Source organism: Hesperophylax consimilis, chromosome 23 (genome assembly GCF_061612785.1).
Source record: "Hesperophylax consimilis isolate HC1 chromosome 23, BYU_Hcon_1.0, whole genome shotgun sequence".
Lineage (NCBI taxonomy): Eukaryota > Metazoa > Arthropoda > Insecta > Trichoptera > Limnephilidae > Hesperophylax > Hesperophylax consimilis.
This window is the reverse complement of record NC_142858.1, coordinates 22,240,503-22,267,636: the sequence shown is the minus strand read 5'-3', so window position 1 is coordinate 22,267,636 and position 27,134 is coordinate 22,240,503. Positions and strand designations below refer to the sequence as shown.

General features: G+C 35.0%; 1 protein-coding gene across 2 annotated transcripts; it reads left to right on the top strand.

Annotated features, from left to right (window-relative positions):
* The first annotated feature begins 964 nt into the window (after positions 1 to 964).
* LOC149412463 (uncharacterized) lies at positions 965 to 11,761 on the top strand. Of its 2 annotated transcripts, none has more exons than XM_089645866.1 (4): positions 965 to 1,120; positions 3,789 to 3,953; positions 5,442 to 5,604; positions 10,672 to 11,761. In XM_089645866.1, the coding sequence occupies exons 2-4, from the start codon at positions 3,793 to 3,795 to the stop codon at positions 11,080 to 11,082; spliced, it is 735 nt and encodes a 244-aa protein (XP_089501992.1). In that variant the 5' UTR covers positions 965 to 1,120; positions 3,789 to 3,792; the 3' UTR covers positions 11,083 to 11,761. The 2 variants fall into 2 exon arrangements, with proteins under 2 accessions (XP_089501992.1, XP_089501993.1); XM_089645867.1 differs by lacking the exon at positions 965 to 1,120 and adding an exon at positions 2,161 to 2,305.
* The last annotated feature ends 15,373 nt before the right edge of the window (positions 11,762 to 27,134 follow it).

Sequence of the window (27,134 nt, the reverse complement as noted above, 5' to 3'; positions counted from 1 at the left end):
CTGCCAGGCGTCCCGTGACGGCTATTTTCTTTATAAATTTCAACCATTCCAGACTTTTCAGTTCTGGCTACTCAATGAAGCTATAACTATTTCATATAACTTATTACAAATTTTCACTAGTTAGTGTATCATAATATTCTATAAATAACTTACAGATTTTCTATAATAATAATAAGTTTATATATTTTTTATAATTCTGTGGACATTCACTTTCCAGGGTGGTCTTTAAGCACCACTAATGAGGGATTGATAAAATCTGTCAAAATAATATTTTTTCTCACAGACCTACTTATCGTTTAAGAATCTATTTAAGTAATGCTTCATCTACTGCCCAACAGTGTTGAACTGACCCAAATGTTCATATCTCAGCTTTACGGAAGTACCTCGACAGGTAAACATGAAAAATTTAATGAAATACAGTTCTGTTCTTTTCAATAAATCGTTATTGATAGAGATCATTCAAATTACGCAAATATATTACAAAATAAATATTTATGAAATCATAGCGCGTAAAATTTTTTGCTGCGACCTTCTTGTAGTTACTAATTACCGCATTTAATAATTAATTGGATGGGAATAATTAATGATTAGGATTAGATTTATTCCCATTATTATTCTGTTAAGCAAGGTCCCTTCCTTCGTCAGGGCTAAAATATAATATTTAATCATTTATGTATAAATATTGCATATGCATATGCATATTCTAATGTTTTCTTCGATTCTAACGATGATTCAAATTAGGTACTTTTGTATTTTGTTCAATACAATTGCAAGACTTAAGACCGAAAGAAGTTTACGTAACTTCAATTTGATTATTTTTAATCGTTTTACGACAGTTGGTTATTTATTATTGTTTGCAATCGTTTACCACGGCTTTACCCGTAGTATTTCATGTGTGTTTATAGTCTCTCAGATGTCTGAGACAAAAAGGTTTATTGCAGATTTATGAAGTGGAGCGACGCTAAAGTAAAGAACAATAGTACGAGGAGAGAACATGCATAGGTAGATGGCAGCCAAGAACCGAGCGTGGGCAGGAGTATTTATACCCTCCTGGTCTGCCGCGCTGCGGGCGCTCAGTACTCCTCCCGCGCGCACCACGACCGCATCACTCTATCATCAGGTGAGCTCCTGCTCTGCTCCTGTCTCCTGCTTGCTCCTGCTTCCTGCTCCCTGCTCCCTGAGTCCCTGCCACCCGCCGCCGGCCTTCCCGCCGCCCGGCCACCCTTCTCCTGCCCTGTCCTCGCCATTTACACCTCCCGTGTCTATTGTTAGAGGGAGTAACATAATCGCGGATCGGCATCGACATCCAGCTTATCTGCTGCTTTTACTTTTCGTGTGCCATACATGGATAATTAACTAGACACATGCTGCAGCGCGATTTTTGCAAGTGGTTCGGTGTAAATACAGTAAACTACAGTAAATACAGTAACTCGGAATTTTGTTTGTGACGTTCTCTCCGTTCCATCACCATATACGGAGTGATTTCGCTGTGCAAACATATTTTTTAAAAGCTTAAACAAAAAAGCCAAAACCTTAATATTCACGAAAAACTGCACATTCCGAGGTGTTAAAGCTGTTTACAGTAATGTTCGTGCATTTAGAAGCTGATTAAAAATATACCTCGATAGCCCTAGAATATTAATTTTTGCGTGACCACACCATACTTCTCCTATCAGTGCCTGATCTTTAAAGAACAAGGAAAACACGACACCGAAACTACCTGAACGATCCATAAAAAAACACTTCCGGTTGTAATGTAATATCGGAACATCGATAAATTTCCCTGCGGCGGTTGCCAAACTATTTGTGGAAGTCCAAAGCTCACAAGTTAATATCTCTCGTCTGTACCACACCATAAAAATATATTAAACACACACGTCAACACCGAGAATCTAAATATTTGTGTAAATTGTTTACTTTCCTTTTTTTTGAAAAGTGGTAATTAACACGCTTCTAATAGCCCGGCCATATTTCCCGGGTAGTTCTTGGTGGTGCATACGCGTCTCGGTGCCGCAGGATGTATGCTGGTCGGTGGTCGGTCCCTGCGGCGAGGAATGCATGACGGACGCATGACGGACGGCTCCCTGTGAAGGTTGCTTGGTAGGCCCGTCAGCCACCTGATGCTGCCGAGAATGTTAAGGAAAGCGATACATTTAACCGTTACGAGAATAGCTCCTGTTATGACCTTTCAGCGGCCGCCCAGGGATCTATATCCAGTGAAGCAGCTTCTTGCTGCGGAGCGCACATCTCAGAATAATTCTTTCATTTTGTGACCTATTTCACGCGCCTCGGCGATTGTTTTGCGGTAATTTACTGACACGATTGCGTTGTTGACGCTCCACACTTCCAGCGCTCAATTTTAGCAATTATTTCATCTTATTGAAGATGGTTTCTTAGTGTTTGCTATTTCTATTTATAATACTGTGATCAACTGATTTCGCTCTATTTTATTTCAGAAACTTTTCTTGGTATTTATTGTTTATTTTATTTTGCTGTATCATGCGAATGTTCATAATTATCTCATCTGTATTGCATTATTCTTGTTCCTTTTAGATTTTTTTAAAGATTCATCTTTCTTCTTCTTCACCAGCCTTTGAACACAGGCCTCCCTCAAAAATGTTTAGTTTCGCCATTTCTCGACGGTTTCCGTCCATCTTCGTCCAACCAAGGGCGCCATCCGGAGATGCTTAATTTACAATCTAATTCTTTAGCCAAGCATAGTCCTATTTTGTGCGTAGATTGGGGCTGCTTTTAGTGCACTCAGATGCAACGGAAGATAAACATTACGAGTTACATTAGCATGCAAAATCATTAAAACTCTATGATAATTTCCTTTGTATCGATGTAAAGAACTGCCGTTAAGTAGTGAATTTAAATGAGAAAAATAGACTTGTTGTTTGGTTTGATATATTCACACCTTCATTATGAAAGGGTCCATTAATCTTAAAAAAACGGCATAATGCCAAGACTTGGGCACCCTTATTTAAAATGACAATCATATATATTTTTTAAATAAAAACAAACGTATAATACTTTAATATCCTTATAAAACTTTGTCGGGAAGGCACGAAGAATTGACGAAGGTCGCAGAGTAAGATCAAACGAATCTAAGAAAGAACCGTTTAATTTAAATCGCTTGAATAATATTTAAAAGCATAACAATTTTTATCTCCGCCAAGAAATAATCACTTCACGATTTTTTACTGTGAAAATACCAGTCCAACTCGAAAAGCACGTCTTACTACTGAAAATTTTCATTGATTCTAAATGCATAATGATTTTAAATTGCATTTCTTTACACCCAATGATAAATTGATGTTTTCCTCGCAAGATTTGTTTTAAACATAATTTTCAATAAAACCTTACCGAATCAGAAACCTTGCCGTAATAAAAATGTATCGTCGGTGACACGTGCTTGGTCGCAGTCATTAGTCGGATAATTTCTAATTAGACTTTACATATTTCACTCCCTTTGGCGTTTTGTTTTAAATCTTATGGGGAAAAATCGACATACTCCATGGGGAGAGACGATGCTTGTTTTCACGAAAATCCCCGATTCCTTATTTTGATGGTTTATAAACTTATTCTTAGCAGCCTGAAATTTCGCGAAATCGGAATGCCGCATTGTAAATAGAGCAATAAAGTGCGTAACTTCAATGTCGGATCTGTTTCTATGCAATACTCCATTCTTCCCATCCATTCCATATTATTTTACGTCTGTTATCTGTTGTTGTATATGTACACATCATATATAAATGTGAGATTAATGAGTGGTTTTGTGTGCACAGCATCATGTCAAGCAGATCGGGAGTGAGGGGCCGGCGCACGCGCGTCTATGACTGCAACTACAACATGGGCGAGAGCTACTACAAGGCCGCCATCGACAAGCTGGATCGCAAGGGACGCCCCGAACCCGAGGATCCTGCGCCCGCAGCTCGCCAGCTCGAGGAGAGGTAAACACCCGTCTCCATATCACCCATCATCCATCACCCATCGCCGTTACACTTCAAGTCTCCACTCATCTCGATCCAACATTTCTCAAAGGCCTACAATTCCTCTAAGCACAATGCACACACCCTAAGATTTACCTATCCCAAAGGCGGAAATAGCTACATTCGGACGTTAATTAACAATATTTCCAAAGAAAATTAGCTCTCATTGACTTTTCCAAAAACTACTACTAATGAATTGAAGAGCTAACACTTTAGTTGTGATCCAGTGTTATTAATATTGATTAGTCTTGCTAATGTTATTATTTATTATTTTAAGATCTTTTTCGAGAAATCAAAGTAAAATAAAGAAATCTTAAAAAACCAAAATCAAAACTCTCTCCAAAGTCAATTTTAAGACGTGACAATCAATATTGGTGAGGTGAGACACCACAACCAATAATGAAAACGAAACTTCAACTGGCTACAACTATTTATATTTCACACTGTTTCAGAAGATACCAGTTCATTGAATATTGGGATTGTGATAGTCCTTTGCTAATCGTCGAACAGTTAAAAGATTCCATTTTACAATAATATACACTAGTGTATATTCCTGCAAGACAGTGCAGTAGTATTATTTGTATGTAACACAGTATAATCACTTTGCGTGCTGTGATCCGATTCCCAAGCCATGACGCAAGATTGAATATTGGGATTGTCATAGGCCTTCGCTAATACATTGGCTTCGGGTAGTTAAAGTTTATATCTTGTCACGCTACTGTCCTTTACTGTGAGAGGTTGCATTTTTTTATGTACATATGAGCACTTTGGGTGCGGGGTTCCAATTATTCCCAAGCTGATATCTACCAATCTACTGAATTATACTTTTACAAAATGAACTGATTGATCATTTAGGATTTCTTACTTATGTGTTTTGGGTAAAACAGATCCTAAAGGACTCTCAATATCAGAAGGTTGTTTTTAATGAAAGAATATTGAAATTCACTGAGTTTATTTGAACACATTGTTATACGCTACAATAAATTTTACATGGACGATTCTAGAATGTAGACGGTATTCTAAAAGGCACAACCAGTCGAGACAAAAGGGAAATCAAGAATAATTCGGTCGGTGGACTGACAGACCGTTGTCTTGGACACAGAATGTTGCCATAATACGGAAATTAACTTAATAATTATTTTGTGCTGTTCGCTGGTAGGTCGCTGGTAGGTACCGTTTACAATCATTTGGATTGTCATAGTCCTTTGCTAATACATATTGGATTCGATCAATTAATGGTTATCGGTAATCTTAGAATAATAGACGTTTCATTATCAATTTCTGTAAGAGGTAGTAGTTTTGCATGCTGAGATCCAATTCCCAATCACACTACCACGAAGCTACAGACATATAGAGTCTAATCGCCTATGTCCAGATACTAAAGGGCCTTCATCAATCAGTGAAATTATACACATCGTAATCGTCTGTTGTTGTTACGTTTACGTTCAGATACTCAAGGGCGTTCGCCGAAGATGACCTAAACTCCGCTCGCCGCCGCGCCGAGAAGACCATCTCTGAAGAGACGCTGTTCGACTCACGGGGAGGACGCGCGCCCCGCGGCCGCCCTCTGAGCGCAGCTCTCGAGGAAGCCGAGCATGACTTTGATGACGAGGTAAAACCCCCAAACACACATACGTACATATCCAAGAAATAAATAGTCTAAAAACCTTTATTTAATCACATTTCTTTGAATAATAAACCATCAATTTTTCTCTTAATGGATTGCAGTGTGATGAATATCGATTTGAAAAAAGGATAAACATGAATAATTTAAGTGTTCAAGAATGATTTCTACCTGTTCTTCAGTGAAAAGGATAATATTGTACTTAAAAAATCTTAAAATTACATTTTAAAATAACACCTATATACACCTAAAAATAACAACTATGTAAAAGTAAATAAACATTTTTACATTTTCCAACATTTATGTCGACTTTTTCAAATCTTTCTCCGGCATTATTTTATGCTATTAAATATTTTAACCAAGTTCAGTTTTAACTCGTTTATAAAAGTTCTGACACCAATCCCAATCTCTACTGTGGTGTAGAAAACAGGGGTTCCAAACTTTTTGATTTAGTCGCGCCCCTAATGAGACAAAATAAACTTATCATAATATTTCACATTAAACAAATAATAATGTTTTATCAGCTTTTCGATATCTGGTTACTGCTCTCAAGAATTAAGGAACGCATGGCGGCGCCCATGTTCATTGGTCGCGGTGTGTCATGGCGGCGCGCTGCCCTTTCGGGAAGCCGCAGTAAATTAATAAGAACTGCTGTAGAACTGAAGCAAACTCCATTATATGATTTTGTTGTAAGTAAAATGAACACTGTGTGACGTTTGCTCACTCATTTTATACATATTCGTCGCACAGATCGACCATATTGAATAAAATGACACATTGAATGATTTTCACATTGTGCAAACTCGTACACATAATGATTTTCAAATAAAAATCAATCACATAGAGCAATAACATGCGATGATTTTCAAATAAAAATCGACCACATTTATCAAATTCTTACATGGAATGATTTTCAATTAAAAATCAACGACGTTGAGTAAATTCTTACATGGAATGATTTTCAATTAAAAATCAACGACGTTGAGTAAATTTGTACATGGAATGATTTTCAGACAAAAAAATCGACCACATTGAGCAAACTCCTACATATATACTGATTTTCAAATAAATATCGACCTCATTGGGGTTATTTGTACATGGCATGATTTAAAAAAAAATCGATTACATTGAAGCAAACTTAAAAAAAAACTCATAGCATTTTGAGTTTAAAAAATAGTCCTTCGTGATTGAAAAAAAAAACAAAGTACCAAAATTTTCATACATGTTTTGTAATTTTGAGCTTTGTGTATTATTAATTACTTTGTGAATGTAACATCTCGTTGTGTATTTTATTTTCATTGTGATACCAGAGGTTTCAACGTGAATTAGATCAGTTATGCTACTCGTAGTTAGACGTTGAAAACAAAAAAAATATATAACGAATATATTGTGACGACAGGAAGAAAAACTAAATCTATCAGAGCTCGTAACCGGTGACGGTGTCGAGCGCAAATCTAGGCCTGAAAGATCTGGTAGAGTTTTGCCCGGACTTGATATTTCGAACGGATAAATTATTCTCGTCCTGCACAGCACATGGTACATCGACGAATATATTTCGGTAACTTGGATGTGAGAAGTTGAAGCGTGAAAATTTCAAAGTCGAGATGAAAATAGATTGATAGGAATCGAAAACGAAACGCGATAGGGTTAGGTCGGTGTTGGCTAATCACTGTGCTTGTCAGCTGTCGTCAGAATTATATCGAGACGGTGGATCATTCAAGCGATCGACTACCGACTGCCAGCTTCTGCGTTCCTGGCTCCTTCGCGTTATGAGCCCCCCTGTGAGAAATACAGACTCGCCCAATGAATGACTTTTAAATTTGACTGTAAAAAATGTAAATACGTAAAACTGCCACAAAAAATTACAGATGACCAAAAAACGAATAGCAAACCAATTAATATTATGAGAGACAAGGAAAAATAATTTAGTTTTTTTTAAGAAAGGAGAGGAATTTCTGGTAAAGGACAAAGGTATGAGGGGTGGGTAGGAATATTGGGATCAGTGTGTCCAGTGACGGACATATGAATCTATTCTTCCCGCTGCGGCGCAAGGCGATGAGTCAAGAGAGACCAATTGGAGAGGTCAAAACCCAACCAAGTCAAGGCCCAACCGGCCTCTCCCGATCACACCTCACCCGATGAACCAGGATACCCATGCTAAGTCACCAAACGTAGCGAACCGCTTGGGGCTACCTATGGCAGAGGTGTTGGTTATCGAACTTTGGGTTTTTATCTTCTCGCGACAGTGTTCATCTATTAATATCATCCAGAAGTCTTAAAATCAAAACGAGAACGTGTGTTTAACATGCATTCATTGTTTAGATGTAGCATTACTTAATGAATTCCACGAAGATTTTCCTTCAATAGTGCTAAAATATTTTGTACAGACCACTATCAATATATGTTTATATCTACTAAAAGGCGCTTATAAAGTATGTAATTATGTTGAACTGAACCCAAAGAGATTATCGCATTTTATCTAAATCCTTCGCATCCAATAATACTTACCGCTAGATACTAGATAGTAGTCACGTGTAATAGATTTTTCCTAATTTAGAGCATTAGATATCTAAAAAGAGTTGTAAAATAAACACGGGTTTAGATATGGTCGGAAATACCTACTGACGCACTGGGTTTATTACAGTGAATCATTCCCAAATGGACATTGTGAGTGGGTAGGAATTTTTTATGATTTTCCAAATCCGGAAAGAATGTGGCATTTTCGTAATCGAGGTGTTCAGCGCAGTGGCAAATGACCAAATAATCCCTTAACTAATAGGCAAGTTTTAAATTTTACGCAACTGATAAATAACCATTTACCCTACAATAATGGTGATTATCAGATGTATAAAACTTTAAACACTATTATTTTTTAATGATAAACTAATGTTTATAAGACAAGGTTTGGATGCATAGCACAACGGATAACAAATTATTATAAGCATTAATTACTCGCCTGAAAGTATCTCCCGATATCAGAATTGAACCCGCACCTTCTGATGTCCGGTCAGGTGCTCTGCACCACTGAGCTACGTCGGCTTAATCCCAACCCGCCAAATAAAGTAAATTATTTTTAATTTGGAATGAATTGTCAATATATTGAGGAAATCGTTTTTCCCGTTATATGTAAGGGTGGAATAGATGTATGTGATGATTATACCTACATTTATTTTGCATGAATAGATCTTCAAATCACGGTTAAACGAAGCATAAGCCAGCTCATTTAAAAATATTACGGCGATGCAATGCGTCGTGTAATATTTTTAAATGAGCCGCTATCAATAACAACTCTTACGTAGATGGCGATAAGGTTTAAATTCCCGCTTAACACCATCCGCCTGTTTTGATTTATGCAAGAAAAAAACATGGCCAAAAAGTGCCTTTTATTTTATTTTGTGGATGTTCAGGCATTTAGTTTTTTTCAGATCATTTTATAAATAACTTAATTTGCCACATTATACAATAAAATCATAACCGAAAATGGGTTCGTAAGTAGGAGATTTTGAACTTTAAAGCAGTTTTCATGGGCCTTATACATTATTTCTTTCTGGGCTTATTAAAAGACTTATCTAAAAAATACCCGATTATTTCAAAGGCCAAGATGTATTCTACTCGCAGTATTTAATTAAAGCATCTGAAACATTTCTAGGCGACCAAATTTTCAAACCAAAAACACATTATTTTGCATTACTGCGTATGGCATCGCCATTTGTAATGTTCATTTTCATTGTTTTTCCGTCTTAGGGTGAAATTTGTATGTGCATTTTCATTGTTTTGCCGTCTTGGGGTAAAATTTTCAATGTTCATTTTCATTGTTTTGCCGTCTTAGGGTGAAATTTTTATGTTCATTTTCATTGTTTTGCCGCCTTAGGGTGAAATTTTTCAAACGCATCTTTAAGTGTCAAGGGCGTTCCGTTACGGCTATTTTTGTATTTCTGATTATTTCTAAGAGTAGGTATATTTATTTTTTTCTTTGAGTTTTTGATCTGGATGTATTAATTAATTTAAATTAATTTAATGTTGTATTACATAATATGTGTGCTGTGATAAAAATGTTAGAAGCATAAAGTTCAAGTTAGGCGTAAATATATTGATAAATTAATTATCTCACGTCGTTAAACCTCTCATAAGCAAAGTTTTTACGTCGTAGTAAAATAGATCGAAGTTCGAATAGATCCACAGTTTGAAAATGGCCTTGTAAGCCGAAATAGCTGTCACAATAATAAAAAAATTAAACACTTGCAGAACTTAATAATAATATTATCAAATTTAATCTAAATTAAATTTATAAAAAAAAATAGATCGAAATTTATCAAAATATATACAGCTCGCTTGCAAATGGAAAAGCCCACAGAACCAATTAGCCAGTGCAAAAAGCAATGGAGGTTTCTCACGACAGGTTAAATCCGTGTAGAAATAAACAGATTTGTGTGTGATTTTAAACCGTTATGGAAGAAAATTGAAGACCCGTTGTCGTGTTCAAGAAGTCATTTCTAAATTTGATGTATGATCATTTTCACCCGAAGTAAGATGAAATTGACTTTACTTCGGGTACGGCCACAACTACAATAAACTTTGGTCAACTTAGAGGGGTCCGGCGACGAACAACGCTAATTGTCAATGTGCTTACTTCATTGGCATTGAACTTCCATCAACCCGTCAATATTTTCACTCCTGCTGAAATCTGCAGAAACAGTGATAATTCTGGAATACAGTGAGAATTCGGAACATTTGCGTTATAATTCAATTATAAGTAAAACATGAAAGTTCTGTGATGAAACTGAATTCCAAAGGAATAGAGTAATGAAACGAACTATTGTTGAACACACAGCGAAACGGTCAATGGTTCTCATCTATGACGTCTATGCGCTCAATAAAAATACACATCATTTCCCCCTTCAAAGGAAAGTTCAATAATTGTCAACCGCATCAATTGCCTCAACCAATTATCAATTATCGATTGTCAATCGGATCAGAGACGTAAATATGATAGACGATATTGATCGTCTCCGGTTGAAGTTACTTAGATATTAAATACTGTCCATAATTTTGCAGGTGTCATCATCTCTGCGCCGCCTCCGTGCCAACAAGAAGACCTCCCGCTTCGCGGATGAGATGGACATGGATTCATCCGTAGCCGGTCTGCAGTCCCGCTCCCGGCTGGGCTTGGCCGACAAGATCCTCGAGAGCGCCGGCGTGGACCGCAGTGAGCGCTCCGAGACGCGCCGCACCATGCGCGTCGCCACCACCAGCACCTTGAGCAAGGAGGATCGCGAGGGAATGACCCGCTGGTCCGCACTCGAGGACGGGAACGCAGCCGTGCGTGCACGCCAGTCGCGCGCGCGTCTCTCCGACCTGGAAGAGGAAACCACCCTCATGCATCAGCGTCAGGCCGAACGCGACCGTCGCGCTGCGCATCTGCGTTCGATCATTGCTGAGAACGACGCTGACAAGCTATCCTACTAGTTGCACACATACCTCAACTACCGTACCGCCTCAATCCCTCATTTTAACACACTTACACTCAAAATGCCTTCCAATGGCGTAGCTAATTTACTAGAGTAGGGAGAACAATAAGAATTAATTTGGCGGTACTGGTGTCATCAAACGGAGAAAAAACTCTTTTCAGACGCCAAGACAGGATGCATTCGCATGCATTCAAACATGTCGTAGTCAATGGTAGATACTCGTGTCTCATAAATTGTAATCTATGTATTTTATGCTCTTTGATATATTTACGACAGGTCATCTCACAGCGTCTGATGGAGAATTGTCCTCGTTATACTGTTTAAACTTCTAAGATGCGCATTTTTTAAAGAATATGTCGTCACCATTTCTTTTTTTTACAAAATCATTTCGCACACACATAAGTTCCTGCACACCATAAGAAGTTACGTGTAATAAAGTGTACTGGCATCACTCGAGGGTGTAATGTTTTCCCCCTTTCATTCTTCATGTACTAGGTATTTTAGAAATTATGTACTAAAAGGTTTTATATCAAAAAATTTCCAAAATAAATATATTAATTTATGTTAAAATTGAAAGTCGGCAAGCTCTCTCTTATTTACTACAATAATGTTGTTAGTTTAAAAAAATGCTGGTATCACTGTGTCCAAAGCCCGAGGAATAAAAATTAGGTATTTAATTTCGCATTTTACTATTTGTTATTATTGTTCCTTGTCTTTTGTGAATATGTATATAATTACATTTATGTTATCGGTATTACTGTGTTGTTAAATAAATAAAGTAATATCCATTTTTGTATCATAAAAAATAAAACTCTCTTGTTACAAATATATTCTTTTAAATAATAATACATGTAAAATTTGACATAAGGCATAGTTATTCAAGTTAAAGATTGGAAATCCCAGCATGCCTTTATGTTCGTTAGACAAATCGAGTCCACTCTTGAACATAACTAAGTTTGAAAGGGAATCTGATTTTTTATTAGCTATCGCTGATTCCAATAAAATAGAACCAATTCAATCTTCAAAATAAAGATAATTTATCAAAATCTTCAAGGAAAATAGGTCGTCCGTCCTTAGATTAGATGGTTAATAAACCGGTGGGTAGCATATACTACTCAAGGTCCATCAGATATTAATAATAATAACAATTTTAACGTCTTCTATCGTGTGGTACGAAAGATATTATGAACAGAGATGTGCAAAATGGGTACCCAAAACCATTTGAAATGCAAAATGGAAATGGGTCAAAATTTTTCCATTTGAAAATGCAAAATGGGTTTTAGAAAAGCATTTCAAATGCAAAATGCAAAATACCTATTTTCAAAATGCATTGAAAATGCAAAATGGTTTCTCAGGTTTCAATTAAAATAATTATAGAATTTTTAAACAATTTTGTCATTTAATAATGGATATCAATGTAGAACAAACATATTACTTGATGGTAAATCCAAAAACACCACGACTACAGATTATGAAACCACAAAAAATTTGCGCGGGACTAATATTGCCAACGTAAAAACATAGAAACTGCTATCTAACATTTAATATTACAGCGTCATGGCCCCATTTTCAGTATTTGAATCAGTATTTTTTGTAATGGTATCACTCAATTGCCAGGGCTTCTACCAGGGAGCAACTTGACAAATGGAAATTATCTCTCATAGCGAGGTTGAGGACCGACTGATATTTGGGCTTATGAAAAAAAATTGAGTGGAGATAGTAGGAAGAATGTTGCAAAAGCATTTAAAATGGAAAATGCATTGAGAAAAGCATTTAAAATGCAAAATGGAAAATACCCATTTTGCATTTTGCATTTCCATTTGAAATGGATTTATTTGAAATAAAGCACATCTCTGATTATGAAGACATTCCACGGTCTATAGATATTTCTATCATCGCCCCCTTACGTGAAAACACTTTTCACACAGTACGAGAACTTATTATCACGTACCCCAAACATACAACAAATGTACAATCTATATAATTATAAAAGAAGAATGTCTGTTGAGAGAGGAAGCGTGGTGGAATCCGGGCGGGAGGCGTTTGTTTGATTTGCATCTACAATTTTATTCAGAGTTTGACGAAATAAAACAAAAAGAAAGTCACCGACTAAGATAGATTTCTAAAAAACCCTGTGTAAAGCACGCGCAGCACCGGGACTCCAGCTAGTAAAAATCAATAAATAAATGAAATCAATAATCTGTGTTTTGAAGCACTTTGTATGAAGCCACCTACTTCCTTATATTCTATTTTACTACAATAATTAACTGTGATCAATAACACCGACGACGAAGTACCTATGTATGTCTTCTTATTCGTACAAATAATACTTATCGAATGATCTGTGCCGTGGGAAGTCGGCAGTAAGCAAAATTTTATCGCGTGTTGTTCTTGAAAGAGCATTCAAAAAGGAAAAGCGCTTTCAAAAAAGATTCATAACTTTGGTCATTCGATATAAATACGAACATACCTACTCCCATTCTTAACAATTTAAATCAGTTATCGGTAGGTTCTTATTGTAGAGGTGTGAAAAGTACGCCAATATTGTGGAATCAGTTACAGATTTAAAAGTGTTATAATAAGATTGACAACTCTACGGAACAAGTGGAAATAGGGTACGATTTTTGAGGTCAGACCAAGTAAAGGAAGAGAAGAAGAAAAGAAAGTGAAGGTTTGTAAGAACCAACTAGGTACTATTTATGATTTCATTTAATTTTCTTTATGTTGTTCTCTCACCAGGAATTTCCGAAATGCCAGTTGTTGCACAGAACTTGAAAATTTTCTCAAATTCCAAAGTTAATAAACAAGTTCTGTTATCATTCAGAGTCAGAATATAACTAAAACGACAAAATATGTTACATTTAATCACTACGAAACGTTAAAAAAGTTTTATAACTTCGCAATCACAAACCTTCGTACATTATTACAGAACTAGCCAAGATCTTTTGAATTCTTGACATTTCTTACAAATAAAAATTATGTATAGCAGTCACCGGACACCTGGCAGATGGGACATCGAAAATTGAAGTATGGATTGCCAATTATAGTGAGAATAGAAGAAAAAATACCGCACAGTGTTTTAGCGGCCAGGCGAAAAGTGTTGGCCGAATGAAGTATCGTTTTGTGCAAGAGCATCGTTTTGTGCAAGAGCATCGTCCTGTTTCCGTGCAGGAGCGTCACTTATATTCAAAACAAATTTGAGTTCATTGAATCCATAGAATAAGGAATATAAAGATAGAAGAAAAACGCGCACAAGGCGCTTTTGTGTTATTCTTTATATTATGATTGGATGATGATGATATTAAATGTTACATACCTTTTAATATATTTTATTAGATACCATTTGGTATCTAATAAAAAGTAAAGCAATCATTGTGGTATGTAGATAGAACCAACATTAAAGTTCGAAATATGGACCACAAATATCGGTTAAATGACCTCCTTGAGATATCACGTTGGTTTGGAGCCAATGATGTCATTTCTAGGGAAATTTCCCTAGACATGATCTAGGAGATCTAGGAGAGAGAATAAAAGCTTAGAAATCGAGGGATATTCTGGGAAAATTTCGAATATTTTAGGGAAGTTTTGCTATATTTTAACTAACACTAAATATAACTAACAGAATATTTAATTTTGAAATGTATCAGAGGACAAGAAAATATCGTGGTAAATATTTCTCAAGAAAGTCCATAGCTACCCTCCCCCACCCCATGGATTTAAAAATAATATGAGGAATTAAATTCTACTGAAATATAGGGAAATTTAGGGAAAAATATTAGATATACCATCACTGTTTCGAGCGCAAGCCGGGTATAAATGGGTCTCCTACGATAACTGAAAGATACTAACTAAGATACTGCTCAAATAATTATAAGCAATAATTAGTCGCCTGAAAATATCAATCCAAATTGGAAATATCTCCCGAGTAAAAATAAATACCACCAACGGGAATTGAACCCGTACCTTCTGATGTCCGGTCAGGTGCTCTGAATCCACTGAGCTAGGTCGGCTTATTTCCAACCCGCCAAATGATTCAATATGTACTAGTACCTCAATCAACAATTCCTGCTTACTATATTTTTCCACCTGTAAACAACCAACTTTATTTTTGTAGAAAAGGCTTTGTTAGTGCTAAATTTCTCACTAGATGGCGTCGAGAAATGTTATATCTTCATTTATTGGTGAAATATTTTTGGCCTGACCGGACATCAGAAGGCACGGGTTCAATTCGAGTTGGCGGCATTTATTTTTACTCGGGAGATATTTTCAATTTGTATTGATATTTCAGGCGACTAATTATTGCTTATAACTATTTGTTATCCTTTATGCTATGCATAAAACCTTGTCTTATAAACATCAGTTTATCATTAAAAAATAAAGATATTGCTTGCTATAATACGCTCGCTAAGATACCGTTACTAAGAATGCTTACTCTATTATAATTTCTCAATGAAAGCAAAGGGTTATTTGTAGTTAGTGAATGCAACAAAAGCATTCGTGTTTATTATATCGATGATTCACTCTAATTAATAGTCATGTTCGACCTCTATGTATAGATAACCGTGTATGACAAGATCGCAATATAGAAAACTATTCCTGTTATGGCAGGTGACAGCTTAATTATAATTCTAGGCGGGAAGTTCCTAGGTAACAGGTAACTAATGCCAACATGTACATAGTTTTTTGAAAGCTCTGCCAAACATTTAGAATACTCTGATCGGATGATTGAAATTAGTATTTTCTTTGTTTTACGTTCGTAGATTGTAATCGCGAGGCTACAGTGACCCCGACATCATAAACAAAATACATCTAAAGGCCAAAACAAAAGTTTTTTCTGACTAAAGAAAATACCTGGTTAGAATAGTCGATAACGTTTGTCCAGACTTTATACAGAGTCATGAGATCAAGGAATGTTCACCGGTTAGAGAGAGTGAATACGTTATTAAGTAAACGTATCCTCGCTTAGAGGAGCATTGCAAAAAATTCCCTGGATACTGTCAAAAATATATTTAAAGATACCTACCAACCCAGACGGGAGTGCAAGTTGAAAATGGTACATGAGCTAAAACAATATAAACACGTTACGACTATGCACACATTGCACACTATGTGACTACACGTAGGGACAATCTTTTAATGGTGGGGGAGAACAAAAATCCATACCTAAATGTAGAAATTTCAACAATATTACGCGAAGTCAATGTTATATTTTGCCTTTGTTAAAAGTCAACTTGAGTACAATTATCATATCTGGAACTCATTTTACAATAGTCACGTACAAACTATTAAAATCAAACAAAATAAATTCGTTCATTTTCTGTTTTAAAATGAATCCAACAATTTTGTAGAACTTCGAAACTCTTTTATTTGATAAGAATATACTTAAACCGTCGGACAGGAGGATATCTCATCAAAATGACAGATCAACACACCTACAAAAAGTGATATAAAGTCATGAAAAGTGACGAAAAACAGTGGTAAAATAGGTTACATAGGTAACTATTTAACCTAGTTTTTGCTTCATCACTTTTAATGACTCTGTATCACTTTTTAAAGGTTTAATGGTCATTTTGTTGAAATATCATGGAACCGTTACTGAGGCAGCCTAGTTAATAAAAATACTTAACAATTTTTACTAATAAATTAAATGAAATAAGCATGATTAAAAAATCCAGTATCACGATGAAGAAAGAAGTTAGTACATATTATGAATACTATAGGAAAAATGATCCGCGTATGAAAGGAAAATTTAGAGTTGTGGGAAACGAAAAACGAACAAAATACTCTTACACATCCGCGAGCCGAACTTCCGAACTGAACCTCAACTTATGGGAAAGAAACGAAGCAACCACAAATGGCGCTAAACGCCCCTTGCAGTTGATTCGTTCCTTCCCCGTAATTCGTGGTACGGTTCGCGTTTCGGTTCGTAAATGTATACCTACCCTTATGTGTGGGGTGTGGTCTCGAAGGAGAAATTAAAGTTTAATATGTAGTCACATATTTCGACAGAAAGCATAAATAGTTTTTATTAATTTTATAGCATCCATTGTGGAGAGAATGAAAAATAAATTTTAAAGATTCTTAATTTTGATTGAGGTAATCTTTCTAACCACGAAGTATGGCTATCTTGCATGAGCGAGGAGGAGATGTGGAGGAGCGCTGGCGCTACTGGCGAAATTGTATTCAACCCAAAGTAAAGAGTACCAGGAGATCATAAAAAGGTTGGGTAAATTTACATTCTCTGTTCAGACAGCATGCGACGTAGGGCGTGGACGGACTGACCGAGTTGAGCCGAGCAACTCATCTCGAACCGACATTTGACGACGAAAATGTATCAGGCTAACATGAAACGAGCGAGGTGAAACTTTCTAAAGTGCTTGAAACCGCTGACACAGAAATCACTAGATACGAATGTAGACACGGTAATGTATAAATTACGCATTCAGAATAAAGTACATATTCTGTTTTTTTTATGTATATATTTTATTTAACAGAAATCTTATAAAACTGAGAAATCAGTTTGATTGTACTTGCTGGAGTATACCCGGCGTTACTCGAGGTTAATTAAAAAAAATAGATACACAGTTACTCATGTCCTAATATAATCCTCATATAAAAACCTTTTTTGTATAAATTTATCACATATTTTCGTAATTAAAATTTTTAAAATTTTATTTCCTCTTTTAATTCAACAAATATCTTCATTGCTTCATTTTCATCGAGGACTTCTCAAAGGGAGTCTTATTTGATTTATTTTCCTCATCTCACGTGTTTATTTTTACTGCGGGTTTTCAATTTTTCATGGAAATTTAAATGTTCAGTGGCTATTAAATATTTTGAAGAATAAAAATAAAGTATTTAAGTAAATAATTTTCTAAAATAACAAGATACTTAACTCCTTTAGCAGGATTCATGATTCCTTCAGGACTCCTTTAGCACATTCATCTAAAATAACAAGATACTTAACTCCTTTAGCAGTTCATGGCTCTATTTTGTAGTATTGGTAATAATGGTTTGGGTTTAGAGTCAAATTTTGATGTTGTGAAATCTAGTCTACCTGAAAACTGGGTGTAGTTTAAAGATGAAAATAATATTATTGTTGAGAGTTGAAAAGTATTTTTTTAAGTATTTACTTCACTTGATTGTGCCATGTCTTACTCGGGCGTACCTCACTTCTTCTCCCATTAACTTCCACATCATGAATTTTCACTAAATTCATTCCGTATGCCTCATTTTTGCAACAAATATATATGGCACACCAGACTTTTTTACCACTCACTTCTTAGTTTCACGAAGTATACCACAATGTTACTGTTAAAAAACTACATTATATCTTCTTTAAGTTGACTCCGTGTCTCATTCCAGTGCAGAGATAACGCGTTCAGTCTTCCTTGAGCATTCCCGATTAGTCAAGTGGCAATAATAAAAACCAACTTTGAAATTTTCAGCAACATCAGTCCAGTAGTTTTTGAGTGTATAGAGCACACACATACGCGCATTGGCTGCGTGGACGTCAGCCGGGCAACGACAGTGACATCATAAGGTGTTTTATACGTCATAATAATGTTGTAAACAGTTGGAACAATTTTGGAATTTGTGGTAATAATTTTAGATCGTTTTCGAAATCAATAATTTTGAATAAAGATAAAAAATATATATTTTTAGTACTATAATCATAAGCAGAATAATAAAATTTAAATCTTCCACACATTTTTAACCATATCCATAGTTTGTTAATACTCCATTGTGCCCATGTCATTGACAGTACTACTATGTGAATCTTGTTATGTCTACACCAATGCTTAAAATCAACGCCCGCAGGCCATGCGCCGACGACAGAGCCGAGCCAGAACGCACGACGAAAAATGGATTAGGAAAACATGAAATAGTTGAGTAACATGACTTGCTCAACGCTCAACACGGACACAGCTCATGTGCGCCAGTGCCCACATCGGGCAAACCGTGGTTCCAACGGGAAAAAAGTAGCCAGGGTTGCAAGAACCGAAGGAGTAACGATCTACTCTGGTGATGCCTGACGGGCGGGGGCGTCTCCGGGCGGATCTCCTTCCCAAACATGTAAGGGCCGAACCGATGTTCAAAGTAACAGACCAAACTACCCGGATAACATAAGATCAAGGATATTTACTTTTAATTATTCGCAACCTAGATCGTCCGTCCGTCTGTCGCTGCGCGGAAAGGCGAGCGAGCCGTCGTTTCTGGAAGAAAATTGTATCAGGAAAACATAAAACCGAAGAGTAAAATATTCACCTCCAAATCAGGATCAAATTAATTCCCGCCGAAGTACAATAAAATGCAAGGTTTTTTACTACTAGCGTCATCTATGTTTTTAAAAGATTAATTTTACATACCGTATTTTGTATTTACATACATTTTCACTAGATGTCGCTAGTAATACTAAAAACGGTAGGATGTTATTAATTTATTAGTTAATTAGGTACATATTGCATTCACCGTGCTTCTGCTCTCCGGATCACCGATAAATGGTGGTAGGTAAATCGTACCCACAAATTACAAATTACACAAGGAGCAAATTGGACTGGTAAAATGCTGTTGAATAACAAATTTGTTTAAAATAACACCAAAAATCATAGAATCCCTATGAAAATGTGTACTAACCTAATTATCATTAATGTATTTATTTAATTAGAGCGTACAGATGATACAATCGATAAAGTATATTCCTAATCATAAAATTATTTGAAATGTCTATTTCTTTTGTTAAAATGTTTGACAGAAGGGTTTTACAAACGGCAAATTTCTGACTTTTAGTTTGTCAACTAAAAAATATAATACACACTATAACAAAGAAAATTGGCAATAATTTGTATTGAAGGGCAAACATTTTCAGCTTCACAAATCCTACAATAATATAATATTATATTATCAAAATACCATATATTATCAAAATTTCCTCTGTCTGTGCTGTGCATGTCCTGTGTGAAATCTGAATCAATTTGAATGTCGTTTTCAAAATTGGAACAGCCAATGTTATATTTTTGACAGAATATTATTTTAATTGTCATTTACCGTGCATTATCAAAATTAGAACTGACTTGTCAAGAATTCTGACTATCCCATAATTTTTCACGTGTCTGCGATATATAATATTATTAATGTAATAAAAACGTCACATAAATCTGGTGCATTGTGAACTAAATTAATGTTCGTGGGGTCAGCGTATTTTCCGAAAGATTAACGAGCTCTCATTAGCGTCGGCTGTGGGGAACGGATCGGGCATGTCGTCACCTTAATTAGTAATTCCATTTTGTCAACAGTGCTTTTTTTAAATCCGAATGAATTTAAAATGTTTGACATACGCTTGGGAACTAAGCTAAGATTCAATCGAAGATCTATTCTTATATTTCCCTCTGGCCTATTCGAGTCGGGGACCGCTTCTCTGTCTTGCGCACTTTGGAGGCTTCGTCCATATTAGGACCATCATCGTCTCGCACAACTCTGGAGTTGCTTATCCCAACATTAATCATACCATTCAGGGGAATTCAATGTCTAATCTAAATAAGGACTCCAGTGAAAAATATTATCATTTAAAAATACGTATTCATAAAGATCAGCAAACGCGCGCTGATTCTGAATATGTGGGTTTTATTATATATTATTTATTACACGTAGAATTTATTAGTTTTCATTTAAATGTATATAAAACACCATAACGTTAAAACACCCTGTTGGATTGGTACAATTGAGAAAAGAAGAGACCCTTCTTTCGTACGAATTTGATTTTGACACAATTGATTTTTTTTACATTAACCTGAAATAGGGGTCCATGGGGAAAATAATTTCCCTCAGAACCTATACCTTTGGGGATGCTATGTGGAGGGTCTTTTTAAGGAAAGGAAGTTCTGGGAAAGAAAAAAGGTAACACTCAGGGGTGGGTCTGTCTATCTAATCATCCAGTGTGTCCAAAAGTGATGGAAGAATGAATATCTCCCTTCCACAGCGGCGCAGGCGATGGGTTAAGAGACCAGTTGGAGAAGTCAAAGGATCTCAAACCAGCCTCTCCCGATCTGGCACGTCACGCAGCTGATGGGCAGACGCATCCTGAACACACCTCTTCCTATAGAGACTCAAGGAGGAGGTCACGGAGTTACGGAGAAAAATTATTACTGATAATTATCAAAATACTGTTAAAAATGTGACTGCATGCCTATTTCCAAATAAAATATTATTAATTCAGAATATATCTGAAGACGTGTTCTGGCAGGTGACCTTGTTCTAGTAAATATAATGGACGAAATGCGAAAACAATTTTTAAGAATACGTGTTCCGACTTTCTCATAACTTATTCGTGCTATACTGATAGTTTGTTACGAAATCTGTCAAATCATCGTTAAAGGCCTGCAGTCTTGTTTTTAACAGGACAACTTATTATTTGATCAGATTTTTAATAAATTAATAATTATATTGTACCTGTCAGTAAGTTTTCTCCGTGCGGCAGTATGACATTACTTACAAGTTTACAATCAGTTTAACACTCATTAATACATTTGAAATTTTAACGAGAAAGGCGGATAGCGAACACGACAGCACTTCACAAACTGTCGTATCGTTGGATCATCAGGCTCAGAATTAATCGATTTCAACTAGCTCGGCCTGTCGTGATGTTGGAGACATTGTATCGTAAGCGTACGTATACATTTGAGAACTGAAATGCGCACGGTACCACGAATTATGGGAAAGGAGAACGAATGAACTGCAAGTGGAGTTTCGCGCCATTTGCGGTTGCTTCGTTTCTTTCCCACAAGTTCAGGTTCAGTTCGGCAGTTCAACTCGCGGATGTATACGTAGCATAAGAACGCTGTTGTGTTCGCTTACCACAGATAGGGCCGACAATGTCCAGTCGCAATTGGACCAGTCCGCTCTGGGCGCCGACTTGCCAACGTGCCAAAGAGCCACCAATTTATTTTTTTATTGCATCTCACTATGCATAAAACACGTTTTTTTTCACATAAAAATCAACCTAACTAGGACTAAGCCCTAAAAAATTAACATTTGAGTGAAGCAAACATAAGAGTAATCACAAACATAAAGTAAATCTACATACAAACACAAAATATTTCAATATTAAAGAAAAAATATGTATTAGATGTGTTACCAGATGGGTAATTTGACAGTATTTTGTAACAATATTTTAACCATAACAAATCATTATTCAAAAGAAGAAACAAAGTAGATAATAAAGACAGATAGGGTGTCATTCAGTTTTTAGCAAATGGGACTTATATAAAATCTTATTGTTTAAGAAAGGACAGGAATGAAAAAGACAATCGTCTGTCAATACAAAAATCTTAATTAACTTTTTAAATTCAACTTAGGAATTGGTAGACTTAATATGATTTGGAAGAATATTAAACATACGTGGTGCCTGATATAAATAGTTTCTTTAACCAAAATAAATTTTAGTATGTACCGCCACAAAGTTCAATGTAGAGCTAATTCTAGTTGTCCGCGTTTGTTGTGTTCTTTCAGCAAATTTAATATTGACAAAAAATCGACAAAGTATTTGAGCGATATATAGCTGATTTATACACATAACATTACGTTCCTTATAAAGTAACTAGGATACCCATACTGAACCTTTAACATCCATACTGCCAAAGCCTCCTAATACAGCACATAGCAAGATAGCATTCAAATCTAAAAATGTGAAAAAAGCATCAGGAGATTTACTAAATAAGGTGACGATATTACGTACATAAATAAAATTATTTTGTACGTATGTAATATATGTATCAATGAAGGTAACAATAGTAACATGTACCTCTACGTACTACGTATGTCCTTCGTGTGTAATGTCGCATTTGCACGTTGCGCAATAAAATAATCATGCTAAATTAAAGCTTAATTGAAAAGGAACAAACAAATGACATACCGATTAATTATTGGTTTCCACGTGATTTGTTCCCAGCTGTTTCCTCGACGCCGAGTGTTGCATACGACAGATATACTCGTAGATGTAGATTGTAGATGTATTGGATTTATTGCTCGTGACATTGCAGCTTGAAATTGACCATGAGGTACATTATTATATTTATTACCGTGAGTAAAATAATCCCCACCACATAGAGGGTTACCATTGTCAACAATTTAAAAATCTCATCTTTGTCTCTATCAAAAAAAAAGTTTTTTTACTATGATACAACTATTTGTATTAATAACCGGGAGTAGTCAGTGCTACCGGAGATCGGAAAACACTCTTGTCCAGGCCGTTGCCCAGTGGCAGGGTGCGCCTCTACAACATAGATGAATAATTTCCCCCAAGCCACCGTAGTACAAATGCTAAATATGTTTTATTTTATTTTCAACTTAACATCATGTAGTTTATTTAGATGTATGCTTTTATGTGACAGACAGAGTATTGCACTCACCGCTCTGTTCAGCTGAAATAAACAAACATTCTTAATCATTATTTAAAAAAAAATTAAATATATGCGTGTATATTAAAAAAATAAACAAAAAATATGAATGTATATAATTTATGTTTGACTGAGGATTGAACCTTCCTCCCCGGGGACTTGAGTCAACCTCGCTAACATCTGAGCCAAATCCCGATTGGGTAGGACCGTTATTTATTTTGTATATTAATGGGAGGAAGGTTCAATCCGCAGTCTAACATATATTATGTAATAACGAAGAATATAGAATATTTATATATATATATATATATATATATATATATATATATATATATATATATATATATATAAATATTCAAACAAACTTACATATATATATATATATATATGTATATATATGTAAGTTTGTTGTATGTAAATAATAAACCCGTAAAAAACAAAGTCTTTTTACTATAATTATAATTTTACCACAATAAAAAGATGTATTTAATTTTTTTGGTTTCTCGGACGCTTGAACTTTCTTTTCAGTTGAAATAAACAAACAAATTATTATTTAAATATTAAATATATATATTTTTTTTTTAAATAATTATTTTTATATTTAATAACATGTTTACATGGTACATAATTCATTTTACATCTTGGGTCTTTTTACTACTCTTCCATTGAAAGCATTTGCTTGTGTATGGAAGGGGAGTGTACATAAATGTTGTTGTTAGTTAGTACTTAAATAATTCATTGTACATAAATGTATGTTTGCTGTAGTATTTTTTTTGATAGTAGTGAAGGATAATATATTAATATAATAAATTTTAAAAAAGAAAGGAAGTTATGGAAAACTAAGGATATTTGTGAGATTAATTAAGTGACAGTAGGTTTTTTTTTTCAGAATATTTTTAAAGTGTCTCTTCACAGAGAGCAGTATTCGGGTTTTATCATTAATGCTTCTGATTTCTTCTGGTAGACGATTGAAAAAAGTTCTTCCCTGGTAACTGGTAAGTATAATGATGTTGTGCAAAAGACGTATTTAGTTTTGGGCATAGAAAAACATGTCTAAGTCGCGTTCTGTTTTCATTTAAAAATTGATATTTATCTTTTTCTTTTATAATTTGGATTAATGAGTTTTTAATATATAGGTCTTTAAATGTAGGTACTTGAAATTCTTCAAACAGGCGTTCTGTTGGGTAGTCAAAGGATTTTTTTAGTATAATTTTAATAATTGTTCTTTGTATAATTTCAATTGGAAGAAGGTTACATTTATACGCGGATCCCCAACTAATAATAGCGTATTGGCTGAGTTGTCAGGCGGGCACACTTGATCTTCAAAACAAGAGGAAGGTCACTGTCTCCATGGGATTTGAAAACCGCTCCCATCCCTTTTCCCACTACTTAATGCAGTATTTTGATAAAATGTAATGTTCAAAATAAGATGAAAATTACTGCATACATCTGATATTTAAGATTGCTGCATAAAGCCAGGGTAACGCTGGGGAAATCGCCTATTTATTATCTATATATTTATGTAAAGGAGAGTGTCTGCGTGTCAGTGGCAGGCGGGCGGGCGGCATGTGTTTTTATTTTTATTCAAATATATAGATGAAATTTTGTACACTTGACCTTAAAAACAAGAGGAAGGTCACTGTTTACATCTAAATTAAAAAACACTACCTTTAAAGCCTGGGAAATGCCGGGGACTTCGGCTAGTTACTTAAGGCGATGCCATACGTAGTAATGCAAAATCATGTGTTTTGGTTTGAAAATTTGATGGCCTAGAAATGTTTCAGATGCTTTAATTAAATACTGCAAGTAGAATACATCTTGGCCTTTGAAACAATCGAGTATTTTTTAGATAAATCTTTTTATAAGCCCAGAAAAAAATAATGTATAAGGCCTATGAAAACTACTTCAATGTTTAAAATCTCATACTTACGAACCCATTTTCGGTTATGATTTTATTGTTTAATGTGGCAAATTAAGTTATTTATAAAATGATCGAAAAAAAATAAATATTTATGCCTGAACATCCACAAAATAAAATAAAAGGCACTTTTTGGCCATGTTTATTTCTGCCATAAATCAAAACAGGCGGATGGTGTTAAGCGGGAATTTAAAACTTATCGCCATCTACGTAAGGGTTATTATTGATAGCAGCTCAATTTAAAATATTACACGACGTAGTGCATCGCCTTAATAAAGGAAAAATTCATACGAGTAACATTATTTATGACATTGGGTAGGGGCGGCTCTGTTTCAGAAAATAGTGATTTTGAAGTCCGTTTGACTCAAATTTGCACTTGTGCCCTGGCCCTATTTTTTCCAATGTATGATTATAATATGAAATAGTATAGTGTTGAATATAAATATTTAATAATTCTAACCTACATCCACTGCCGATAATGTTCTCATAAATGTTTCGGCATCACTAAAATATAATCATAAATAAGTATCTACATAATATTTACAATATGAAAATCATCTCACAATGTCACAATACAATGCAATACGAAGAATTATGTTTCTTTTTTTTATTTTACGTAATAATAGTACGTTTTACCTGAGAACACCTTTATGAATGTCGAAACAGAAAAACACGAAATATTTTCGTCTTGCAAGAAAGCATTTTTGAAATATCTACGTTTCGTGTTATGAAAAAAGTTTTGCTTTGTTATTTTCAGTTGCCAAGTCACTCTTCAATATTCTTGTTTGTCTGTTAAGAAAATGAATCTTTTATAAATGTTTTGAGAGGTTTGGGCATTGCATCACTCATCTCCTGTCTTCTACTTAAATAATTAATGGAAAAGAAAATAAGAAAAATAAATGCATATAAAAGTAAATTCAAATGGGACATATCGGTAGATGGAGGTAGGTACTGACGTATTGTGACGTATTTCTTTTTTTGAATATTTTTTATAGGATTTATTTTTAGGCCAACGCACATTACAGATAATCGTTTACTGTTCAAATGTTTTAGAATTTCAACAAAATTTAATTTAATTAAAAATTAAAATTAAATATACATATAAAATATATTAGTCCTAAATACTTATTAGTCTCAATTCATATCATTTATCTATTTAAAAAAAAACTTTCATTTTACGTACTGTCGTAATTTGTCATACGTACGGCCGTACATCAAAATTATTGAAGAAAATGTGCAAAAAAACTGAAACTGACTAGCTACAATCAAATAGTCGAATTTCTAGGCAGCATACTGAAAAAAACATTATGGTACTTGGTAGGTAGGTAATAATTTATTTACCATCTGGACTTGCAATTGTGTTGTGTTTTCTGATACACTTAACTATTCCGCAGCCAAGTGGGGGAGTAGACAGTACCCAAAATTACTATCCTCCTTATATTAGCTTACATACTTGAATGTTTTAAGATACCATTAATAACTGATTGAATAATTGGGATTTCTATAGTTTAAGAGCCCATAAGACAGAAAAATGCATGGGATCGTCCGAAGACCCACTTGGTTACAGACGTTTTGTTTGGCATCTTGGTCTGTCAAGAGTTAATCACCAAAATTTAAGTTCAAGTAGGTACATAACACTCTTTTAAATAAAATTGAAATAATCGTAACTTATAAAACGAATGTTCGCTTTGGTTATATACGTAAAAAGTATTGTTTTATTAAACTCAAATCGTTTGG